At 37.5% G+C, this 26,823-nt stretch overlaps 1 protein-coding gene across 5 annotated transcripts; it reads left to right on the plus strand.

Annotated features, from left to right (window-relative positions):
• On the plus strand, nt 1-26,128 carry stx3b (syntaxin 3b). Of its 5 annotated transcripts, none has more exons than XM_026940506.3 (11): nt 4-416; nt 7,589-7,663; nt 7,801-7,900; nt 12,608-12,682; nt 12,935-13,005; nt 13,106-13,214; nt 14,414-14,487; nt 15,663-15,797; nt 17,506-17,616; nt 19,848-19,954; nt 21,609-22,785. In XM_026940506.3, the coding sequence occupies exons 1-10, from the start codon at nt 387-389 to the stop codon at nt 19,935-19,937; spliced, it is 870 nt and encodes a 289-aa protein (XP_026796307.1). In that variant the 5' UTR covers nt 4-386; the 3' UTR covers nt 19,938-19,954; nt 21,609-22,785. The 5 variants fall into 5 exon arrangements, with proteins under 5 accessions (XP_026796310.1, XP_053091579.1, XP_026796307.1 ...); XM_053235603.1 differs by lacking the exon at nt 4-416 and adding an exon at nt 3,228-3,457; XM_026940509.3 differs by lacking the exons at nt 17,506-17,616; nt 19,848-19,954; nt 21,609-22,785 and adding exons at nt 17,765-17,875; nt 24,991-26,128 and having other exon boundaries at nt 1-416.
• Nucleotides 26,129-26,823: the final 695 nt, after the last annotated feature.

Here is a 26,823-nt window from a genome sequence, read left to right on the forward strand (position 1 = left end):
GACTAGCGAGAGAGCGAGAGAGCTTAGAGTTTTGTGATTACAGCGAGAGAGACAGAAAGAGAGAGAGAGAGAGAGAGAGAGAGAGATTAAGCGTACACAACTGTTGTCTTAATCCTCTGAGCGGATAGATTTAGACGGAAAAACACTGCTGGTTTGGAGCACAGCAGCCATTTTTATGGACCGTTTGAGGAAAAAGTGGACTTGGAGGAGGAAGACAGCAGCCTGAGGGAGAACAGAGGAAAACTTTTTTTTCTTTTTTTGCCTCGGCTTTTCACTTCCCAGCTGCTACTGACTGCCCACTTCACTTCTTCACTTCTTCACTTTATCTATTTATTTATTAACTTACTTCATTTCGTATTTGTGACCCCCACAAGGCAGAGGCGAGCATGAAGGACCGACTGGAGCAGCTGAAGGCGGTGAGTGCAGGGTTCACCTTAAACCTCAGCACAGAGTTGTGTAGAAAAAAGCAGGTTTTCGAGTCAAACTCGTGGAGCTTGGAGCTGCTCTTCCTACTTCTGAAGGCTTTAATGAAACACAACAGGGGTGTAATATCCCACTGAAGGGGAAAAAAAAAACGTTTAAATAAGACTTTTACTTAACCTAATGTCAGTGGCTGCATCCCAAACAGGTCTTAGTGCACTATATAGGATGTAGAAGCCATTTTAGATAGTGCACTACATCAAAGGAGCTGAGCCCTTATCTGTGTTTTCCAGGTAGGCCCTGTGATACCAAGGTGAGTTAATAGCTAAAATAATAATAATAATAATAATAATAATAATAATAATATCAGAAAGGAAGTGTTTGAGATCATGGAAAATGATCATGCACAGAGTAATAGATTTGTTATTGGACATCATGCTGTAATTGGATATCTGAATAAGGGAACAGATGATGTGGTCAGCTGACTCAGTGTGGTGGGGTCATGGGAGAAAGAGCGACAGATTGTCCTTCTGATTTATAATTTAAACACTATAAATGTTTGTGTAAAACAGAAATAAATTAGTATACCAGGAAGAGTGACACTGATCAGCTGGACAGATTTATGTTCAGAGAGATGGAGAGATATACATAGACCTTAAATGAAACACACATACACACACAGAGTGAGTGAGAGATAGACAAATAGAAAGAAAAATTAACGGAAATAAGATAGAAATACTCTGATGTAAAGATATAGAAAGACACGTATGCAGACATGAACATCTCAACAGTGAGAAAGACCCAGTTAGAAAGAGAGAGAGAGATAGACTGATGGTCTGGCAGACAGAAAGACAGGACAATGCCAGACAAAAACACAGAAATCAGCCAGACTGACACCTGACTGAAAGATAGAACGACAGACAGACAGATAGACAGACCAACTGATGAACTGACAGAGAGACAAACAGAGAGACAGACCAACTGTCAGACAGGCTGGTGTACAGACAGATTAAAAGAAATACTGAGTGACAGACAGACAGAGAGGCAAAAAGACAGACAGCCAGACTGACCAATAGATGACAGAATGTACAACAGACCGACAGACAGACAGAGAGATGGGCAAAACGACTGAAAGTCAGACTAAATGACAGACCAACGAAAAGACAGAATGACAGAGCGAATGACAGAATGAACAACAGACAAACCAATGCACAGACCGACCGACAGACCAGCTGATAGAAAGACAGACAGACAAACGGAGAGACAGACTGACTGTCATATAGACTGGCGGACAGAGAGACATACAGACAGACGGAGAGATTGATGTACAGTCAGACAGGCAGACCAAGAGATTGACATACAGACATACAGATGGAGATACTGACTGACAGATGGACAGATGGAGAGACTGACGGACAGACAGAGAAACTGACGGACGTAGAGATTGACGGAGAGACAGCTGGAAAGATTAACGGAGAGACACAGAGATTGACGGACGTAGAGATTGATGGAGAGACAGATGGAGAGATTGACAGACAGTCAGTTGGACAGATGGAGAGATTGACAGACAGACAGACGGACAGACAGGGAGAAGGAAAGAAAGACCCAGTAACACACTCGGTGAAAGAAAGAGAGACTGAAGCAGGATTTGTTACTGTGGCGACGTTTCTCTGTCAGTCAAATATTTTGCTCAGCGTGTTACATGGAGTGTCCTGGCACTAATCCATGACTAAAGAAGCGTATAGAGGAGGTTACGCGAGTGTGTGCGAGTGTTTGCTTGTGCACATTAATGGTTACGAAACGTCTGAGAAATGTTTCAGAGCAGATTTTCACATAGGAAAAAAAAGCTGTCTTGACTTATCTTCCCTCCGGTCTCTGTGAAGTCAGGGAGAGATTGTGCAGTAGCTAACAGGACTGGCTAGGAGGAGTGTGTGTTGTCATGTTGTGTCATTAGAATCCTGGATGTTTTACTGTGGCCTTTGTTTTCAGAGAACAGACTCTCTGTAATGTTTAACTTGCTGGTGGGGCCGCTTTATTCTTTTCTGATGTGTGTGCACAAGCTTATTTTGAATGAACACACACACACACATACACACGCACAAGTCCTCTGGCAGGCTCTGTGAGTCAACCGTGAGACGCTCAACAGCTGAGGGGTGTGTGTGTGTCTGTGTGTGTGTGTGTGTGTGTGTGTGTGTGTGTTTATCTGCTTCTCCTGTGTATTTCCAGGAAAGTGAACTCCTCTTCATATAAACGCTCCGTTTTCCCGCTTTCCTCCATTCATACTTGGCTGTTAGCGCACATTCTTGTTTTTATTCTCTGCCAGCACACACACCTTTTTCTGGGTCTTGTTACCCGGGTGGGAGAGATTTGTGCTGAGCTAGTGTTAAACAGACACATCTCTCGCTTGCTCTCTCTCACACACACACCCACACAAACAAACACACACACACACGCAAACACACAGTCTCTCTTCAGGAAGTCTCATGTAGCCTTATCTCCCTGTCTCAGCTTTTCCAGTGCATGCTGTGTGTGTGTGTGTGTTTGTTTCTCTGTCTTTTTGACCTTCACACAAGCACATTGTGTTCTCCGCTTTATAACTCTTCACATATTCATATGTTGCTTCCCTCTGTTGAGTCGTTATTAAAGGAAGACTCCACCCTGAAGTGTGTTTATATCGAAATATTTGTGCTCTATTTATTGAGTCTGCGTTTTCGTTATTCCAGTGAGAAGTTAGTGTGTGTGTGTGTGTGTGTGTGTGTGTGTGTGTGTGTGTGTGTGTGTGTGTGTGTGTGTGAGACGTGCTGATGTCACAGGAGCACATTGGTAGCGCAGTTATAATGCCAAAGCAGCCAGACATTGCTGTTACCACCTAAAATTAAGCGCAAGAGCCTCTTTCTCACACATGATATTCCTTTGGACTGAGCGACCCAGAATGCAATGCAGGTAATAACTAAGCGGACTACGAGATGACGAGCGCGGAAGGTGTTGACGACGGTATTAGCATGACAGTTCTTGTGCAGAGCGTACGGATGAGGAGGTGAGAGAGCTGGACAGAATAAAGCGCCGCTGCATAGCTCTCTTTAAGGAAACCATTAACCAAAATGAAAATAGGCCGACATGCCAATGAAAGATGTTTAAAGAGAAAAACCTCAGAATTTCATTACAAAATGAATCAAGGATGCTGTTGAAAATGACATATTAATTATAAAGATTAACATGCAAGTGTTCAGGGAGAATTTTCTCTTTAATTTAAAAATGGTTAACTTTAGACAAATGTAAGATTGTTATAAACTAAGCCTGGATTAATATTAAGAAAGAAATCATGTTATTAAAACACCGAAAATGTCTTAAAGATCTATAGTTTTTAAATATTAAAGGCTAACTCTGGATCATAGACAGATTTGTTGATACCGTTGATTGATGTGCAGTGTCCAAATTCAATTAATCATTTATATATTGTTCAGTATGTGTAATAAAGTTTGGACATCCTACATTAAATAAGCAATGAATAAAGCACTTGGGGCATTCTGTTATAGGAAAATAATCCATGATGCAGTGGTGTGATGCGGCCTGACATAAAGCGGAGTTACTGTTATCGCTCCGAAGTTGATTAATTCAATACCAGCGCAACCTGAAATGTTTATTCCTCTTACATCACAGCATTATTATTATTACCTTTTAACCATTTATAGTTGCATTTAATGTTGTGGAAGTTAGTTCATGTCATCACATACATTACAACAGCTATAAACAGTCATTCCTTCACGAGCCTCTCTCCTTTTTCCCCTCTTGAAGTTAATAAACCGGAAAGCGCAAAGTCCTGTCATGAAATCTTTCCCGTGACACACTTATGTGACACAACTGTCACAAATCTTCACCATGTCAACGATTATGTGACTGTGTTAGATTTTATATGAAGCATTCACTTTACAAGTCCCTGTAAGTTGTTACTATAGAAACGATAACGTATTAAAACGATAAGCTTGCTGTTTACTTTACCGCCGACACTACTGTCAGAGCTGCTGTTATAGAAAACTAATCAACACCTTCTGGCCAATCAGAAGAGAGAATTAAACAGTGGCGTGGTTTACAAATATTTATTGTCCTTAAGGCATTTTGATAAAGGCTTATGGTTGATTTCTTTATTTAATGTGTATGTATTTCTGGAGCAAAGTGTACTTATTTGTTGCTTTTTCCCCCATAAAACCGATAGTTAAATTAAATAGATTTGCCCAAACAAGCCAACAAGTGCTCAGCCTTCATCAGGAATAGTGTTAAGAATATAAAATGCTTTTAATTTGTTTAACACATTTCTTGGTCTCTGGTATTAACACTATGTATAGTGTTAATGTCTTTGTTGTTCTTTTAAAACAGTAGAAAATAGTTGTAAAAAAAAATGGGGGGGAAAAACTTCAATGGGTAGGTGTGTCATCTTTTGATTGTGTGTGTGTGTGTTAGTGTGTGTGTTCGTGTGTTGTTGTGTGAATTGTCTAAAGTAGTGCAGTGGAACCAACAATGATATGATGCCAAGAAAAACTTACTTTACTTTAGGTGTCATTTTCCTTGGACTTTGGGCTTGACAGCTTGTGACTTGCAGTGTGTGTCATAAAAATGGCGTTCACCACCTGAGTGCTGCTCAATATTTTTGAGCAACTTTCTAAGATTTTTCTGAAAGTCTCTGCCATTTATCTTGTACTCAGAAACCAAATCTCAGCATGTATGGCAGACAACAGATTACATATAGGAGCTAAACAACTAAAGCTGAATCCCAGTAAGACTGAGTGAAACTCTGACACGAGATGCGTGAGTATTTTCCTTACTGAAGGAAAGCACGGCCATAGAGGACAGGAAAAGCAAAAAGGACGCTGACTATTTATACAGGAAATGTTTTAGACAAGCCAATCAAGAACATAGACTGTGGGTCTGATGACAGGAACAATGAGGCAAAAAAAAACTTGTGTGATCAATGAGATGTGTGTTTCTAATGTGTGTTCAGTAGTCTGTATCATGTGCATCCCAAGGAATAATAGCAATGACAGAATGATGGACGCTTTGGACTAGGCTTGCATGGTGGATTTTCAAGTGATTCTGCAGTAATGTGCAGTAAACAGTTAAAAAAAAAACCACACAAACATTTCAATAAAATTCTTTTCCAAATTGGAGATCTGATATTAACGTGGCTGACACTTTCTCTGTTGATGCTGCTCACAGTGATGAGCAGGAAAGAGCACTGGTTAAAATCTGACACTTTGTTGTAGCCCTATTTAATCTTTTGGGTCAAAATCTTCATCCTTTTTATTCTTCTGTCTGAAAACTGAAAGAATTGTTTGCTCTTTGGCGTACCCCAATCTACAATACCCATAATGCAATGGACCTAAACACTAACCCTCTACTCTCTGACACTAGTGTACGTGATGTTTTTGCGGAGCTCTTACGCAAAAGACATAATGCTTGGCAGGTCTGGTAATAATAATAATAATAATAATAATAATAATAATCTGTAATCTGCAGTCGACATCGCTGGATATCGTGGCAGTGCAATATAGTGAATGAAGCCTGAATAAATTCAGTAAGTGTTTCAAGATAAAGTGTATTTGTTCAGCTGAAAGGCGAGGCCTGATGTATTAGTCACATTATAATCAACCTCTAAAAATTTTAATGTCATTATAGCAAACCATAAACTTATGTAAACTTTAAGCAAAAGCTCCAGTGCGTTGCCAGGTCTCATGTTTTGCATGGTTTTCCAGAAGCCTAACTTAATAGGCTAAAAACTGATAGCTAACGTAATGTGACAGTGTATAGCAAGCTATTTTACATACATTAATACAGATTAAGTAACAGCAATTAAATAATAATTTAAAAAAACTAATAGCTCAGACACAAAATCAGTGAGTCCCAGGCTGCCCGGGCTGCTGATTTGTCCACCCTTGTTATGTAATATTGCATTATTGTAAGTGCAAACAAGCAGGCACTTGTGTAACATGACGTCATCGCACATACATCTCCATCCTTTCTCATACAGAACCACACAGCTAACACTGATCTAACACACCTAATCCAGCTAATCAAGGTCTTCAAGATCCTCTAAATATTTGAGTCAGGTGTGTTAAGGTTAAGAAAAGGCAGTAAAGAAAAGAGGGGATTAGACAGCTAGTTTCCGACATTCTTTTGTGTTTTGTACCTTTTGTGTGACATTTTCTACTAAGTGTAGTTCTGAAAAGGCTTTTCTGTCTGAAATTGGTGTCTAATGCTGCGTTCAAGGTGAGGTTGCAACTTGTATATAAAGATTAAACATAGAGATATGTTTAATAAACAAAACGAATAGGGGAAAAAACTATATTGAAAAACTATATCAGACACTATATTAAAAAACATATATAAAGGTTACATAAAAATAAGTCAAGTTCTAGATATAAATGATGCAAAAAATTTCTTTGGCAAACTTGATGTCATTATAAAAGACCCAGACCGTTGGTTGGGATGATTTCATGCAACAAGTAGCAATCATGATGAAAGTGAAGGAGATTCCTAAAGTTCTTAGGAACAACATTATTAAACAACACTTGAATGGAGAAAGCTACAAAGACAAAGCAAAGACCTTAAACATCCCTGTCTATAAAATAGATTTAATGATATGCAGGTGGAAAGTTCTTGGAACCACAGCTAATCTTCTCTGGACAGGTCCACTATGCAAGATTTCAAAACATGTTCTCAGACAAATGATAAGGAAGCTAAGAGAGAAACCAGCAGTCACTTGAAAAGAGTTGCAGGACGACCTGAAAGCAGCTGTTACACGGAGAACAATAAGCAGTGAACTTCATCGCAATGATCTCTGTCACTACAGCTCACGGAAAAAAAACGTCTAAAAGCATTTAGAAAAATCTCAGAACTCTTTAGCAACAAAAGATGAATGTTTTAACATTTTAAAAATCTGGGCACGCCAGTCAATCTTCCTCAAGGTTTCAGCATGTTGTGTGTTCTGAGATGCTCACCATGGTTGTAAAGAGTGATTATTTGCGTTACCGTAGTAGCCTTTCTGTCAGCTTGAACCATTCTGTCCATTCTCCTGTGTGTAAACTCGAGTCTATTGTGTGTGAAAGTGAAAATCCCAGGAGATCAGCATTAACCATCTCTCATAGACCAAACCTTCTGTATTTACTGTTCACAGACTTGTGACCATGACGACGAGGATGTTCAGATCGCTGTGGTTAACCCAGCGTTCATGGACGATTTTTTTTCCCAGGTAAAGTCATGACCATTTTAAGCAAGCATTTTAAGTTATAAGAACTCAGAAGAACAGTTTTCCGCTTTTTTATATCGACTTGTGTGCTCTGAGTCTCTTTTATTACATTTGTTCTTGAATGTGTATCTTTGTTTCAGATTGAAGAAATCAGAATCAGCATTGATAAGATTGATGAAAATGTAGCTGAAGTGAAGAAACTTTATTCCGTTATACTGTCTGCGCCGACATCTGATCAGAGTAAGATGCACACACAAACACACACACACACACACACACACACACACACACAATGGGAACTGTGAATCAGAATGCAGTTATTTAATGACAAATTCATTACAAATATTCAAATTGCTTTGCAGATTAGTTATTTCCCTTTTTTTTAAAAAATCTGTTCCTGATTATGCCCTTTTGTGCACCGCTGGAAATACATTTAAAAGTGCATTCAGTCTACTTCCACAGTTTTGCAACTTAGATCAACGTGTCTCACAAACAATTCCAGCATCTGGTTTCAGCATGCAGTTACCTGATTATTCACCTGATCATGAAGTGACGTGACTTGTGGCCAAGTATGGTGACCCATACTCGGAAATTGTGCTCTGCATTTAACCCGTCCAAGTGCACACAAACAGCAGTGAACACACACCCGGAGCAGTGGGCAGCCTTTTTTTTTTTTTTTTTTTGCTGCGGCGCCCGGGGAGCAGTTGGGGGTTCAGTGCCTTGCTCAAGGGTCTCACCTCAGTCGTGGTATTGAGGGTGAGAGAGGGCGCTGGTCATTCACTCCCCCCACCTACAATCCCTGCCGTACCTGAGACTCGAACCCACAACCTTCAGGTTCACCTTCGGGTTGCAATTACATGATTTGCCCAGTAACGTTTACCAGTAAAGCAGTTTGAGAGCTGACTCTTTGTAGACTCTAGCTTTTGAAGCGTGCTTCTCATCAATGGACAAGAAATACATAACTGTAAAAATATATGAGCTCCATTATGTGTGGCGATCCGGGACATTCCTCCCCATGGTGAAATTTTGATATGCAAGTACAGTTTTGAAAACCTCCATGTTTCCCTGAACCGAAATCTGTGTATCTTTTGCATTTTTCTCAACCACAGCTAAAGATCTAGCATTTCAAATCAAAACCCAAATGTGAAAAAGGGAGAAAATTGCATTTAAACATTTCATTCCGACTGCGACGCAGGAGCATTACAGGCATTTTGACCGATGATATGTGATTACATCTTGAATTAATTTAAATATTAAATATGCTCTGTATCTTTGCCAACAACTTGATCAAAGCGTGAGATTCCCTGTGTGAGGAAATCATACTTAATGAGCAAGGTTTTACACATCTTTAGGAAGACTGACTGTTACCAGAATGTTAATTAACTTGGCTCCTTACACAGTGTGCTAGATCACCTAGGCAAGATTAAAATAAGTAAAATACATGAACTTAATGAAATAAATAAAAAAGGTTCTGCATATTTTTGATGAAATATATGTATGGCATCTTAAAGTAGAGGTGTCAAAGGCAGAAAACACTAATTTATGGCAAATTTTTAGTCATGATTTTTTATCATTTTTTATCATTTCTTTATCATTCTTTGCTAGAATTCAGCTACAGAAACCTGTAATGGGATTTCCCAGACCCGTAGGCTACGTCTGCATTAATCTAGATAAATTTGAAAACGCTTCTTTACACTGAGACAGCGTTTCATCTATGAAAACCTAGCTTTTTGAAAACGCTTTCCCAAGTGGATACATTTGAAAACGCCGTTTTCGTGCTGTGTGGACTGAGAAAATGGAGATGTTAAAACATCAATAATGTATTTTTAGTCGTGTGACCCATTCAGCTCAAAACAAACAAGATGGTGGACGATGTCGTACTGCAGTTGTTGTGCCTTCTATCCAGTTTGATAGTAATGTTAAAGATTAGTGTCACTTTGTACAACATTCAGATTGCAGGTTGTGCTTTTCCTCAACATACCCACATCAATTCAGAGAGACGGAAAGTAAATAAACACCTGACAGAAATGACGCAGGCCAAAGCTTCTTACATTTTTAGGCATAGGTCTACGTATAGATGTGTAAGCATTTTCAGACGTTTCAGTGTGGACGAGCAATTTTTTTGGAAAATGTTTGAAAACGCCAGTGTAGTCAGAGAGCGTTTTTAAAGAAAAATGCAGTTTTCAGATCTATCCGGATTAACGTGGACGTAATCATAGTCACGCACATATTGTGTACATTAAAAAAAATAAACACAAAGTTTTAGCATTACATGGCCACCAAAGTAGTTAAAATTTTCACTTAATTTAGCTGAAATACTACCAATGGGAAATGTAATTAAACTGGTCGCTTTGCTAGAACAAGCAATGCGATGATTGATTGACTGATTCACGTGACTTGTAGGAGTGACCCATTATCAGGTTACCGAGATGTGTGTAAACGCTTTGACTAAATTATCACCAATTATCTCTCTTAAAGTGCATTCTTTACCAAACTTATTCGCATTTAAGAACAACGTCATGTGCTTAACTCAATCGAAAATATTATTGCAATCTCTGTTTATTTTGTAAGATTATAAATGTAAATGTAGGTTATATGCAAACAAACATATGACCTCAGTCAGCTATAATACACTAATATCTCGTTTACTGTAGCTAACCTAACCTCTGTTAGCTGCTGAAGGAGGCCGTAAGGTCACAGCCGATTCGTCAGACTGTTAACACTGGATTTGTGCAGCCGTGCTGGTATTTACAGTTAACACACCATCCCGTCATCTAGAGAACACACAACAGCTCTCCTGTATAACACTATAGAGAAATGTCAAAGGTTTAAACGTCTCGTTCATTTGACGGTAGCTTAGAAACTGATAATAGCTCAAGCAGTCAGTCATATTATGAATAATACAATACTTAACTTGCAATAACAGTAGTAACAAGGGACGATAATAGAATAATGCATACAAGTGTGAGAACTGCAGGTCATCGGTGACAGTTGGTTTGGTGTCAGTGTTCAGCTTTTCTCAAAGGAGCCTCCTCTTTTCAGATATCAGTTCAGTTTTTCGGTTTCTCACAATCTGTATGGTCAGTTCCTGAAAAGTCCTGTTTGTTTAGATATCTGATAGCTGTACTCTGAGTGGCCTACATTCCTAATTTCGCTTCACTGCTTCTTTCATGTATTGTGCAATACCTTAGAGTGTACACAGTGTTTTTATGTGTGTGTGTGTGTGTGTGTGTGTGTGTGTGTGTGTTTTTTTTTAAGAAATATAATCTTGGACTGGCAAACAATTAAAATAATTAATGATGATGAATCACATTTTAGTCTAGTTGAGTAAGCAATACTGCATGAGCAAGAGTGCTGTTATTCAGTATATGTGCTGATCTTCAGTATTACCGCACGATTGTGAGTGCAATATTGTTTTTATACAATTCTATAAACAAGAAATTAATATCGAGTAAGTGACATTTCGAACACAACATGGCCAAATGTTTGTTTATTTGTGCTCCGCTTGTGGAAATACATCCTGAAGAAGCCACACTCACTTTATAGCTCTTCATCACCTTTTCATCTTCATCCGATGAGCTTTCATATTTTAAGTCAAAAGTTAAATTTGTGCAAAAATGTATCATTTGCCATGTCCGCTGATGATGTCACTAACTCTCCCGTATTAACCGTTTCGAGTGGCCAAGTGCTAACATTGGTAGTTAACAAAAATATATCATCATCGATATGGTGATGTTTTGGACATGTTTATTTAAAATTTATGGAAGGAGTCTCCACTGTCAGTCCTTTGTAACAGTATGTTTTCCACCATGGGAAAGTCTTTTAGCCTTTTAGTAACTTCTTAATAACTTTATAGCAGCTGTAACATAAGTAACAGGAACTAACTTCTTTCCTGGACATTCGACACGCGTAACTAGATAATAGTTAAAAGCATGACGTGACATTGGCAAGAATAAAAGAGGAAGAGGAAGAAGAAAATGCTCCTGGATGTGTGACTAATGGCATTTGGCACCACCGTATTTCTGATTTTTTTCCTATAACAGCACTCCCTGTCATGTTACTTAATAACTTAACATCTTTGTTCTTATTTCTGAGCATAAAGAAAGGGTTTTACAATGGCATCTTGGTGCTGCTGTGCTTGTTCTGCTGTGTTTGGAAAACTTTTGCCTACCAAGTGCCTAGCAGGTTTGGGGGGGGGTTATCTCGGATTTTAATATAAACTTCATGGTTCGCAGTGAAGGCTTTACCAGAAAAATAATAGAAAATAATAATAGCAATAATATAGCAAATTACTATCGGAGGTGATGGTAAAACAAAATAAAATGCTCACAAACTCTCAGTTTAACTTTGTTTTTCTTTAAGCACAATTTGTCAGAATTCTATTAAAATACAGATATAAAAATCTCCTTTTGTCCTTTATGCCATCACTGTTTTACTTAAATGAACTTGACTGTCAGGGAAATTGTAGACATGCTGAGCGAAGGGAAAGAAAGCGGGCATGGCTCAGAGCTCAGTGCTCGCAGAAATGAAGTGCTCTCTGTGAATGCAACTGTAATGAACATGTTTGCTGATAGATGTGCATTATTTTTTAAAAATTTATTACATTTTTAAAATGTTTTCCTGGATTACTTATGGCCATAGGATGCTTTTTCAATCAGCTAGGCATGATATCCGCCTAATGCAATGGCACAAAATGCCCTGCCACCTCAAGCCATCATCTATGCGAACTACAATACATGTGGTATTATTGCAGGATATCACATCACCCAGATATTTTCACATATGAGAATGAGTGTCTTATACCTTGGTAACTCAGGCCTAATCCAAAAGAATCTTTAGCAAAAAGTAACATCTTGGACCAGCGTTAAGTGGGTTTCACTCCTTCTCACCTGCACAGACTCCTACACTGTGCTTTAGTCTTCTAAATTTTATCTGATTCTATTTCAGAAACACAAGATGACCTGGAGGCCCTTACCAATGACATTAAGAAAATGGCAAACAACGCACGCAACAAGCTGAAGAGTAAGTCTGGGCTCCAACGGCATGCTTGGTAGTGTGGTAACATAGGATGAAAAGATCTTTTATCAGGATGAATGTCAGAAATGAATATTTATTAGATCACTTGGTTTTCAGAAAATCACAGCTCAAGTACTTCTTATTCGTGTGGCAGCTGTAACCAAACTGCTGCGATAGCATGGAGTGAATGTCTGTAAATATTGTGTTTTTTTGTGTGTTTGTGTGTGTGTGTGTGTGTGTGTGTGTGTGTGTGATCAGCCATTGAGAGGGATCTTGAGACAGGGGAAGAGGAACGAGTGTCAGCTGACATGAGAATACGCAAATCACAGGTTAGTGAAAGTCCTCCCACCACACAATATACACTTACACACACACACACACACACACACACACACACATCTAATATCATCTCATGTCTTTTTCTCCCAGCATGCAGTTCTCTCCAGGAAGTTTGTGGATGTGATGACGAAATACAATGAAGCTCAGGTGGACTTCAGAGACAAGAGCAAAGGACGTATCCAGAGACAGTTAGAGATCAGTGAGACACACATACACACACACACACACACACACACACACACACACAGTTAGAGCTGTCAGATTTATTTCCCTATTCAAATACTATTATAATTTTTATGAACTTTTGTCTAATCATTGAGGGAAAAATCACAGGTTTGTGTAAGATGCCTCGGTCTACTAACAAGAGTCTGTTGAAATCTGTATAATAAACCTTTGACTGAAGGTCACATGAGGAAAAACGGGTTGGAATAAATGAATGTAATTTCTGTCATGTTTTATTTCCACGTTTTCAATTTACGTATTTTCTAATTAAAATTGAAGTTTACAACGACTTTATATTATATTCTGTGTCAGATATAGGATCTCTGTAATGGAAGAAGGGGGCGGGGCTTCCACAGAGTGTTAGTTAATATGAGAGAGTTCAAAACACTTACGCAAATGTAAATTTGGGCTCATCTGCTCTTTTGTAAAAAAAAAAAAAAAAAAACAGCTCTTTTGGCTTACTTTGGAGTAGGTTCCAGCGTTAAAATGTGGAGCTCCTACGCAAAAACGCACAAAGGATGGCACGTCTGACGCAGTCTTTATTAAATACTTATTTTTTGGTATTTTCTATCTCACAACTCACTCGTGCTCCTCTGAAATTTCTTGCATCCAACAGCTTGAATACCTCAATCCTATGTAGTGAGCATATATAGTGAACAGGTAACATGAGAAATGTGAACTCAAGTGTTTGATATTGTACCAAAGACAAACCAATATAAAATGTACATAATCATGTAAAATTATAAGCTGTGTATAGTTATATAATCAGAATTTTGTTGTTATATGTAAATATACAATTGTGTAAAATTATAGGCTCTTGATGATTTAAATGTATTAGAATACTAAACCATTTAAAAGAATTTAATTTGGAATATTTTTTAAGGAATATAATTGAGATAAGTGAGCCATTTTGGCTTTCTGTTTCAGCATTGTAACTCACCCATAACTGCTTTCTCCACAACCTCAAACTGCTTCCTCTCTCGCTCTTTGTGGTTTCAAAGTGTCAAACTGACAGCATCTCTTTTTTTTTTCTTTTTCTAACCTCCCCAGTTCATATATCTTTATAGTTTTTGTTTTAGCGTTATTTAGTAAATTAAGTAAAATCTGATTAAATCACTTAGTGCAAAAATTATTAATCAGTTGAAACGTAACACTGTTCTGTCTTTCTGTCTTCAGCTGGTAAAGTCACTACTGATGAGGAGCTGGAGGAAATGTTGGAGGGGGGCAATGCAGCGGTCTTCACTGCTGGGGTAAACTGGTGTTTTTGTGTGCTTGTATGTGTCTCAAACGCTAGCAGTAAAGTCTAATTAATGTGCATTCACACCTATTAGTCACGTTGCTGAGTCTGAATCAGAGTGATATTTGATACTTTCTGTTTGGTTTCTATTCTCAATGAAACATATAATTAAGTGACCCAAAAAGAAATAAAAACTCTGGCTGAAGGACTTATAGGGCTGAAAACTTCCTTGTTAAACTCTTTCAATCATTGGTCAGAAACATTGCAATGGAAAAAGGTAAACAAAGCTTTCCCAAGTGTGCAGAGGAATCATAAAAATCACCCGAGCACGGAGAACACGGAAGCGGTGCTCAATAAATTACCCCAAACATTAAAACAAAGAGTTTGTTCTAATGAAACATTTTATAGTTGCTGTTTTTAAGTCTTCAGTACTGTGTTTTCTTGACTGAGGAATTCCCATAATGCACTGTAGGTCTATGAGTCTTTTTTGAAAAGAAGTAACATGTTTTTGTAATGACAGAATTGTAATATTAGCTATGTTATTTCAGCAGTGGGAATAATAATCTAGCAAAATATATTAAGACCACAATATTTAATCTCTGACTGTTCTGAAGTGCTGACACTGGAGACTCCTTCCATAAATATCAATTAAACATCTCATTACACATAATACATTTTTCTTTGCTAATTAACACATTTTAAAACTTAAGTGTTTATTATTAGACTTAAATTATGTGCAGCATCCACTATAGTCCCTGTGAATGAGCTGTTACTATAGAAACGATAATGTATTAGAGCGAGCGCATTAATATAATCCTGTGATTTGAATTACAGCCAGAACTAGTGTTAGAGCTGCTGTTGCAGAGAATGAAACTCCTTCTGGCCAATCAGATTTGAGAATTCAACAGTGCTGTAGTATAAGAAGGCGTAACAAGTATGTTAACCTCTTAGCAAGTGAAAATAACTTGAATATAGTCAATTTTATTTAATAGTTCTGATTAGGAGATTGTAGTTATTCTGTTGGCACATAATTTTGTTTCACACTTGTTTTATCGTAATGAGAAATATTAGATATTTCAAATATTTCCACTTGAAAAGATATTTTCTTTTCTCAGCTTTAATTTGGAACTGGATTGAAAATGAGCCTGATATTCCGATTAAAATCTTTGCTGTGTATGTATGTTTTAGATCATAGATTCAGGAATCTCCAAGCAGGCGCTGAGCGAGATCGAGTCTCGTCACAAAGACATCGTCCGGCTGGAGAGCAGCATAAAGGAACTACACGACATGTTCTTGGACATCGCCATGCTCGTAGAGAGTCAGGTACATTCCTCCGTTCATCACTCCTTCACTCCCTCTGTGTTTTCATACATTACTCGGTCATGCACACTTCCTTTTCATCAGCCGCCTCAAAAAAATATCATATCTATTCTTCATTTTCTACCTCCTCTTCTTTTCCTCCTTTTCCTTTTCTCAGGCATTTTATATACTTCCTGTTTTTTTTTTTGTCTCAGTTTTCCTTTTCTCTCCGGCTCCTCGCTGTGATTGGTCACTCGCTCTTTAACCCTGATCCACTGTCCTGAAATTCGTCTGATTCCAAATGTGAGTTTTCCATACCGGATTCCTTTCCCTGACTTTTGCATTGCCTTTTTCTCATTTTTCTTTTCTTTTCATTCCTTACATGCACATATTTACACATTCACTACCACTCAGAGGTAGTACATGTTGAATAACCTCTAGCATTCATTTGATTTATTTGTAATCTACTACACAATAAAATAGTGTTGATCAAGTTGATTTTTATTTTGCTTGTTAAATGCTGTCTGAGGGGAAAAAAAGCTGAGAGGTAAGTGGTCGTATTTTTGACACGTGCCATATCCTGTTCGGGTTGTGAATATCAAATGTGTGAGAGTTTCTGACAGTGCTTTTCCACTGCACATTCAAAAACAAGACCTACGCTCAAACAAGAATTAGTGGAACTTTGTTTATTTTACATGACTGTGGAATAATCATAATGATGACCATAAAGCAGCCGCATCATCATTACAGCACATAACAAGGCCAACGCAAGTGTGTAAACTGGACTTGATCTTTATTAAGGGCAAAACAGGTATCATAATGAGAGAGCAGCACAGGGATCAAGACACATATACACAGAGTTTTCGTTGGCCTATGCATATTCGCAGAGCTAGCAGGCTCGAAGTTACAAGAAACATGAACTAAGAAAATAGGAATATAGGGCTTAGTAACTCATGAGGATTCACCACAAGTCATTGACACAAAAGGATATAAATAGACAAACAAATCAGAATTAAGCACAGAATAGGTGATCACACTCAGGTAACAAGTCAGTGACCGTCGAAACCAAAACAAACATGAGTTTGTCGCCATGAGAACTGAGGTGCAAACAGGGAATCCAAGACATCAGCAAATACAGAGTGAAGCATAGTTTCTGTTACCACCCTGAAGTTGATTATTTTCCTGTAATGGCATTGCATGAAGTGTTTTATTCCTCTTATACCACAACGATTTGTCAATACTTACAATTTCCGCATTACATGTAACTATAAACTGTTCTTAGACGTCATTCGTTAATGAATTAAAGTACTTAAGAGAACTTTGATTTTAGTGACATAAAACCAGCACCAGTGAACCAATGAATTGCTTTATATTGTTATTTTTTTTAATTCAGTATTTTTCGTTGTGTTTGATCTTTTATTCTGTGAGGTGGTATGTGTAGCCAGTTAGCAACAAGGAGTGCCTTATGTGCCTTTAGTTCCTGATGGTACCTTGAGCAGCACCCAAAATCATACAACTGAAACCTTTGGTACTGAGCCAGTGCTTTTTGGTGCCAAAAGTTCTGCTATTTTGTGCAGTGGAAAAAGCGTGAATGTGAGCAGAACCCCAATGAGAGAGAGAGAGTTGTGTATTAATAACAAGGAATAATACATAATATATTGTTGCATGTATGCTTGTGAGTGAGTGAGTGTGTGTGTGCTTCTCTCTGATCATGTGTGTGTTTGTATTTCAGGGTGACATCATTGATAACATAGAAGCGAATGTGTCAAAAACAGTGGATCATGTTGCAGTAGCAAAGATTGAAACAAAGAAAGCAGTCAGGTATCAGAGCAAAGCACGGAAGGTATGGAACAAACACACCTATCCTCACACACACCTTCATCACGCAGTAACATCACTGCTCCTGCTGTTTCTTTCCTTTTTCTTCTCTCTCTCTCTCTCTCTCTCTCTCTCCCTCCATCCTCCTCCATTTTTGGCTTGTCACCTGTCAGGGTGGAATGATTGACAGGATTGAGAGCAACATGGACCAATCGGTTGGCTTTGTGGAGCGGGCGGTAGCCGACACTAAAAAAGCCGCCAAATTTCAGCAGGAGGCGCAGCGCGTGAGTGGCTGAGAAATATCTGACCCCGCCCCCTCTGCCCTGGCCATTCCACAAGCTTCTGATCCTTTCGCTACACGTGTATATTGTGAATAAACGTTGTGATGTTGCGTTTGAGCCAAGCCCCACATTGTGACATCTCTTTAATATGAGATTCACGTTCCTCCACCCGCTCCTCCTATACAGACCAACACAACCCTGTTACAACACTTTGACTACTGTTGCTATAGAAATGTAATACACACAGTGTGTTCAGTGAAAGGAACACGCCTTCCTGTGGTGAAAACTTGCAACAGCTCAACAACACAAAAGCATCAGTATGAAGATTTTCTATATATAACTAACATTAATTTGACCGGTGGGTGGTTCTCAGACATTTTGTATCCATGGACGTGTTCACGGACCCCCTCAGTACCTGGTTTATTTTATGAACATGACCCAATCATTCTATTTAGTGTGCAGGATGTGGTTTGAGACGCAGCCATGAGTTCTTTCTGTACTGACTTAGCGTGAGATCAATCCACAGGGTGGAGAATGAAGCAGCACAACCCACATTATGAAATGCTCTTACAAGTAGCTACCAGAGAGGGCGCCATTTGCAATTTGCATATCTTACATCCATCATCTTTAATATTAACAAACCAAGTATTGGAGAAGGTTCAATTCCAGAGTGAAATGCAGTCTCATTGGTGAGAAGTATGTGACGTACAATGCCCACACAGTATCGCTTTTTATTAGTGACATGCAGAAAACATGCCAAACTGAAAAGCAAAACCTTCATTGCATTGCTCTTGTATCACTTGATCTCTTTAATGATTTGTTTTTTAAGAATGCAATGCTGAATGTGTCCACGCCACTACACTGCTTTTCTCTCCTATGTCCTCAGCACTCCTCTGTCCCGTTGTGAGCTTGAAGCATTTTTAATCATATATACACTTTGAGCATATTTTAAAAAAAGAAATTCTGAAAGGCTTGATGATTAAGGAATGATCAGTGAAGTAGGAATGAAGAAAGCAATCAGAAACTATTAAAAAAACAAAAAACTTTCCTTTATGTGGACAACTCGTCCTGAAAATTATGCTTTCAAACCCTTCTACCCTTTCAGTGTGCATTTCAGTGTGGCACGTTTGCAATGCAGTGATGATAGTGAAATGCAATGCAGCATTTAAATTCTTTAAAAAAAGCAATCCCCTGCTGATTTTTTTGTTTGTTTTTCACTGAGTGCAATGCAGTGAAGGTTTTGCTTTTCAGTGTGTAACATTTTCACTATGTTGCTGATAAAAAGCAAAACATTGTGTGTGTATTAATATATTTCACTTCTTTTTTCACCAGTGAGATTGCATTTCACTCTGGTGCCGAAATTTCTGCATACCTCTACACTGATGTATGTTTAAATGTTAATTATAGTATAATAAACACCTACACTACCAAATATTCCTTCCATTTACGGAATTATGCTATTTAGCGACATTTACTGTATTAGCATGTTGATTTTAGTTCATTTATATGGACTATTTTAGTCACTGATTAATTAAACTTTGTGCTATAGGTGTTAGTTATTTAATTAGCATTTAAACAAACAAATTAATACAGGTGTAAATATTATTGTTCACTTATGGTGTAATGTAATTACTTAGGGTATTTAATAAATGGATTTAAATGAAATACTAATTAAATAGAAACCTCTACACAGTAATTTTCTTGAATATATACTCTGATTCTTTTCTGTCTTTCCATGTTTCTCTCTTTTTAACTACAAATTTCAGCATCTATATTTTTTGTATGCACATTTGTGTAGAACTGTTCTTTATTATGACTCAGTGTCGTGTGTGTGCGTGCTCTGTACACACTCTGTATATGCTGTTTTTGTTATAATGTCAGTAATTTGTATTTTTGTGGTCAACCTGAGACTAGTTATTATAGTAATCAGAGGATGTGAAACTAATGCCAACTGTGTGTATGTGTGTTTTCACAGAAAGTGGTGATTATAGTGTGTGTTGTATTGGTGCTTCTTGGCATCATTGCTTTGATAATAGGGCTGTCTATAGGACTTAGACAGGCATAAGTCACTATAGCTGCTGAGTAAGTATAGGAAAGACGTGTGTGTGTGTGTGTGTGTGTGTGTGTGTGTGTGTGTGTGAGAGAGAGATAAAAATGAGGTGTGGTGGGGGTGTGGGCTGTGATGCAGATTGTGTGTGTGTGTGTGTGTGTGTGTGTGTGTGTGTGTGTGTGTGTGGGGTTTAAGTATGTTAATGCATTAGGTGAGGGTGAGGTTATAGGTGATGGTGTTCTAGTTTTCTAGGTTTCTTCCTGCCTCGTAACATTCTGAAAATAGGTTGATTCTAGGCTTGGGTAACTGTTCATTAACACACACACACACACACACACAGCATCAGTTCAGACATTAAGTCTGTTAAGTAAGTGTGTGTGTGATACGTTATATGTGTTTATTATTGTTAAGTTGAATGGGGCCTCGTTTCTAATAAGTGCTTAAATATATTTCCCCTTTACTAATTACATGACTGAGAATGAATTATTAATTACTGACTGTCCTTAAATATTCTTATATTGTGGGATACAGGTAGTATTAATCGCTGGTTAAGTAATTAATTATGTAAGGAGTAAAATATGACTAGCTGTGCGGTTATGGGAAAATAATCAACAGTGGTGTGGTGTGATACAGCCTGTTGTAACATGGAGTTACTGTTATTTTCCTAAAACAGCATGTGCTGAAGTGTTTTATTCCTCATTTACCACAGCAATTTGCCAGTGATGACAATTTTTATGTTACTTTTACAACAGCGTTATACTTTTTATCCATTTTTAGTTATATTTAATATTTTGCAACTTCAATGAGACAGGTTAGTTCCTGCTATCACTTGCAGTATAGCAGCTATAAACAATTAAGCTTTTATAAATGAGGCCCCATGATCTCACTTATTGCTAAATGCAAAATAAGACTATGCTATTAATACTTGCAAAGACTGTTGCATTATATCAGGAGTGTCAAACTCATTTTAGGTAACAGGCCACGGTACACTTAGTCAAAGTGGACCAGACCAAAAAGTCAGTTTAGTAGACCAATGAAACATCAACAGTTCCTCTTAAAAGTGTTAATTTATCCACGTTTAAAGTTACATTCTGAATGCAAAAATGAATAAAACATAAAATTCGTTACCAAGAAAATAGTTTTTGCAAATTATGGCTTTACTGTACATTGTCACCCCCTTGTACCTTTCCACCTTTTGTAGTGTTAAAGCTTAGAACTGAACTCGACTTGGGATTGGGATTATATATGACATGGATTTAATTGGGAAATGGCCTTAATTTGGATTGTATGTCTAATTTCTAGCTTCTCAAATTTTTCAAACTTCATGTCATTAGCAAATTTTGTCACTAGCTGAGTTTATGGCCTGGAGTTAATTGCTCTGTTTTGCCCCCTAGTGGAATAAGAGGTTTTAATTTAGATAAGTGAATTCAGTGGTGTGGGCAAGATTTGAACCAGCCATATGTTTGACATCCCTACCTCATATCATTACACTAATGATAGAAAATATTTCTATGCTAGAAATATGACATTACCCAAGCCTCATTCACGAATTGTTTGCCGCATTATCATCTTCCTGTCCTTTGCTATGGCTTTGATGGGTTACATGCTTTAATCTTTATTTGCTGTTTAGTCATTCATTACTGTTGTTGAAACTGACTGTACTTTGTTCTTCTCTCTCTCTGGTAGAAAATGATCATCTTGGGTGTGATCTGTGCTGTGGTTTTGGTCATCATCATTATCATCATACTCACACAGACACTCTGAGACCACACCCATTTCTGTGACTCCTCCCACTCTAGTCATTTATCCGTCTGTGGCATTCCCGGTCCCTCTTTTCTCTCTCATCCCTTCTCGAGAAGTGCGACAGAAGTTAAACACCCTCCTCATCTGTCACTGTGTCCTCCTGCGCTCCACTGACGGATGGACGATTCCTCACCACGGCTGTTTGAAAGTGTGCTTTCATTTAAAGCACTCTGACTGCTGGGGCAATTGCAAAGCAAGTCTGTTTTGCGTGAATGGACAGGGCTATTTTGTTGAAGTATGGATTGTACAGAGAAATAGACCTCCACTTTCTTACCTTGACATTTTTAATAGTGTGCTTTACACCAAAGACTTGACTAATCATCCATGGAACCTAAAGTGGTCTTACTGTATTTCGTGATTTATTATATATATATATATATATATATGTATATGTGTGTGTGTGTGTGTGTGTGTGTGTGTGTATATATGTATGTGTATGTGTGTGTGTATATATATATATATATATATATATATATATATATATATATATATATATATATATATATATAATTTCAACACCCTTACACTCTTATCCATCCAGTCAACACGTCATTTCACGTGTGCCACATGTGCCATTTCATATACCTCTGTGGAAAATGACTTTCTGATTCTCTCATGCTGAATGCAATTCACAACTGAGAGATACTCTATAACATCAGTACTTGTCGGATTTACATTTCTTTTCATGAAACACTCAGTGATCATTTATAGACTTTTGGCCATGCTTTTATCACCTGATATTTCTGTCATAAGGTCCCATGTTTTGATCAAGGTCCATATATGATGATGTGTAATAATTTGCACTATCATGAATGTCTCATTTCACTGGAATTTGATTAATAATAATAATAATAATAATTATTATTATTATAATTATAATAATAATCTAACTTAAAAGCAATTTAAAGAGGCTCAGTTGGGTATTCAGTCATCAACAGAACCCACAACTAGGAAGGATAAAGTGCAATTAAGTTGTGTTTTTAAATTTTCACACTTTCTTGTAAAAAAAAAAAAATATCTATATATGTCACTTGAGGAATAAATGATTTTATATTTTTAACTGCTGGAGGAGGAATGACTGAGTGAGTGAATGAGTGGAGTTATGTAATGCACTACAAGCAAAAGTCAGTCACTGTCTGACAAGGTTTTGGAGTTTCATTCCTTGATCATATTGAGAATGGTGAAATTGGATTTTTTTTTTCTGCTCTGAAAATAAATATGACCATAGCTATGTATTATCTATTCAGGAGCAGCTAAAAATGTAGGACTGCCAGTAATAACTGTACCCTTCTGTTTTTCCTGCCCTGATTATGCCTTCTTTGCAATGAAGGCTTGTGCTGCTAGTTATTTCATTTTTGAAGCTTTTATCCAAAGTGGCTTCGAAAGTAGGGACTCTGACCCTGGGAAGAAACACATGGACTCCATGTTTGTCCTGTTTTAACAAGCAGCTAGCTAGTTAACTGTAATTCCTCACCAAACAGCAAACTAGTTACAGATTTAGCACGTGAATATGTCTGTATGTTGATTGATCTAAAGCAAATGGTTGTATATACAGTATAACTCATTTAAAGGTAAGAAGTGCTAATTTGTTTGCTGCTGTTGCTGTGTGCGGATGTGTTGATTTGATGTTGCTTTCTGAACTCGGGTAGGAATTCCCAGTTGAGGAGCATTTTCTTGGGTTTTTCCTGGTTGGAGGTCAGGAGTTACGAGTTATGACCTCTAGTCAAATGCAGCATTACAATTGACCTGAACCAATGAAGTTTATGGGCCTTTGTAGGGCAGTTGTAATGGATTTCTCCAAAATATGGTAGAAATATTGTTGTTCATAATGGGTGTGAATCATGTATGTAATGTTAATGCTTTTGAAAAACTGTCCAACTCAAAAACAAAGATGGATTTGAGTAGTAAGGATTGTAATATGAAAGCAAATCCGTGCTGTAAAGTCACAGCATTCAGAATTGGTGATGAGTAATGTTTTTTTTTAAGTGAAAAGTGACCACATTAAACAAACAGATGAGCTTACTCCTCTCATGCTCATCTGTGTGAAACACTAATTCCAGTCCTGGTGATCCCATGCACTGTACATTTTTGTGCTGCTTTTCTTTAATCATCAGATGGTTATCAGGTTATCAAGCTGATGCAGCTGTGGTGTAGGAGGGAAAAGCACTAAAATGCACAAAGTGTGTGGTTTGCAAGATGACACCACTGCTCAACACCTGGAGAACCCAGTGTTTTTTTTTCTAGACACGCATTTCATGAAGGGTTGCATGATTAGCTGTCGTTTCAGCAGGAGGAAAACCTTTCACACATGCATTTGGCGTTGAAATGCAGTACTGTGCAAAAGTCTTAGACACTCTATTTTTTTAATACAAACTTTGTTATAGATATTTATTTTATGACTTCTACATTATCAAGTCAGTACGAAAATATTTTAAATTTCCAAACATTAGTTTTCCAGCACAAAATTAAATGTTACAGAAAAATGTTCGTATGTCAGTAAAGAAAGCAGCATGTTACGTAAGAGACACTTTTCAGATAAAAACAGAATGAAGGCTGCTGGGTTTTGCTGCAAGAATAAAAAGCAAGTCTCCAGAAGAACTGTGGCTGCTTCTGCAAGATGCTCAGTAAAACTTACAGCTCATTTCCTTATAAAACTGCACACACTGTACCTGAGACTACTGTTATTTTTTTTAAAGCAAAGGGTCGTCACACCAAATACCGACTTTGTTTCATTTATTACTGTTTACTACTCTTTGTATTATTTTTTTTAAAACGTAGAAACATTTAATTTTATTATCTTTGAAGGCATCTTTGCTCTACAGAAACTTTTGCATGTGCCTAAGAACTACTACATGAACTACTTTATGATCTCATTATGCACAATAAGCTAGACTCTCATACCTATTATAGTCATTTATTTGCTTATTATAGAGAAGAAAGCAAGAGCATCTTATACCTAGATTGTCTGAATTCGCAGCATGTAGATTAATACAGTTAAACCATGGGTAAGTGTTTGTGTTTACTGTTATCTATCTCTGGCTTTCTTTCTTTTTTACACACACATACACACCCTTCCTGTTGGTGCTCCCATTTTATTCCTTTCCTTTAACCTTTAAAAAATGATAAATTACAAATGAATCTACAAAAATAACAGATCATATCAGATTGCATGTACATGTAATTATTCTTATTTCAGACATGCTTTTTCTGTTCACTGTCTCTCTCTATTTTTTGGCCCTTCCAATCATCTGCTTTCCTTTTGTAGAAGAAAATGATGATCATGTTGTGTTGCATCATCCTGGGGATAGTTGTCTTTTCCTATCTCTACAGCTTCTTCTCGTAAAGTTGTGATCAGGTAAAATGCTATGCATGCTTGCAGCCCGTGTGTAATTATTGGGGACCTGTGAAGGTACATTATAATCGGTCACGGGGATCCTAAAAGAAATGACTCTATTAAAATGTTTTTCTTTTATAGGGATTCAATACAAAATGAGTGGAAATCGGTTAAAACTGTATTATCCTACCATATGTCTGTCAAATTTATATTCACCTACACAGTGATATGTCTAACATTCCATATCATGTTTCCAAATGTCTTTTTTGAATTATTTAGTTACTGTAGTATTGACAACATACAGTATACTATTAATTGTTCACACTCTATAATGACTTTTTTTCTTCTTTTTTCAGGATCACAAGAATTACACTGGAAGGCTGTCAGACACGTGTTGTTTTCCTTGTTTTCTCCTCTCTTACTCACCTGCTTTGGGCTTTGTGTATAAAATGTCCTTATCATCATCAAACCTAGCACCAATCAACTGCCTAAGTCAGTTACAATAATCAAAATGAAATTTGAGATATTCATTTGATGATAATAGACAGCCAAAATAAATCCAACAGAGAAAAAAAAACACTTAATGAATATTTGTGGTAGTTTGTATGTTTTTGGTAAAATGTGCTTCTATGTTTTTCTTTTTTCAGAATGTGTGTACTCATGTTATGTTTGTCTGTGTAGTAATATTCTGATTATAGAAGTTGTTTCACAAAAGGTGGTTGCCATGTTGGTGTGTGTACTATCCATTTCTGTGCATTATGTAATAATCTATTAAATTCACATGAATATAAACTCACTAATGCGTTTATATCATATAGCATATCTACTCAGTAGGGGAGCGTGGGGTACGTTGTAACACTGTCACTCACTCCAAACAGCAACAAGCTCATGGTGACATTCATGCCGCGTTTGAGCCTAACCCTCAGAAGTAGGAACTCTGAATTATGCCATTTTTTTTCGATCACCGTACAGTCAAGCTACAAAGGAAAAAAAAAAAAAAAAGCCCTGGACGCCTCCATGTTAGAAACACTCAGTTAGCAATCTAACTATGAAGATTGATGTATATTTACCTCTTCGGAACACCTCACTGTATAGCCAATGTTTTAGATTTAACAAGTGAATATATCTTTATGTTGATTGACCTAAAGCAAATACTAGTATATACAGTATAATAAATAAGTAAAATAAATAAGTGCTACTTTGTTTACTGTTGATGCTGTGAGCGGCCATGTGGATTTGACATCATGTGCTGAACTCTCGGTCAAGGAGACCATACAGAGTTTCCAAGTAGGAATTCTGAGCTGAGTTCTTTGTTTTTTTCCTTGTCGGAGGCTGGAAATTGTTTGGAGTTTTGAGCTTTAGTTGGACACTGTACATGCTCAGTAGCATCCTCTACCTGCCTGCAAAAGTACAGCAACACAAAAGAATTCACCATCTAAACAATTCATCATCAAAAGTCAGATTTTGTGGTATGAAAGTAATTTTCCTTATCTGGAGATCATTTGGAATTGTGTTCATTTTGTATGCAATTGAATGGTGTGATTGAAGGGTAAAAATGCAAACCTGGTTAACTAGCATATCTAGTTAAATTTCAAGATGGCTCGCAGTATGAAGTCAGCTGTAACAGTGTCACTAATATATACAGGGTGTCCCAAAAGTCTCCATACATGGGGGACTATGTCTGCCAGCACCATGTTGGTTGTGTTTTCATCAGTGGATACTTGTGGACATCCACTTCTCACTTGGTCCACAACACTTCCAGTC

Source organism: Pangasianodon hypophthalmus, chromosome 7 (assembly GCF_027358585.1).
Source record: "Pangasianodon hypophthalmus isolate fPanHyp1 chromosome 7, fPanHyp1.pri, whole genome shotgun sequence".
Taxonomy (NCBI): domain Eukaryota; kingdom Metazoa; phylum Chordata; class Actinopteri; order Siluriformes; family Pangasiidae; genus Pangasianodon; species Pangasianodon hypophthalmus.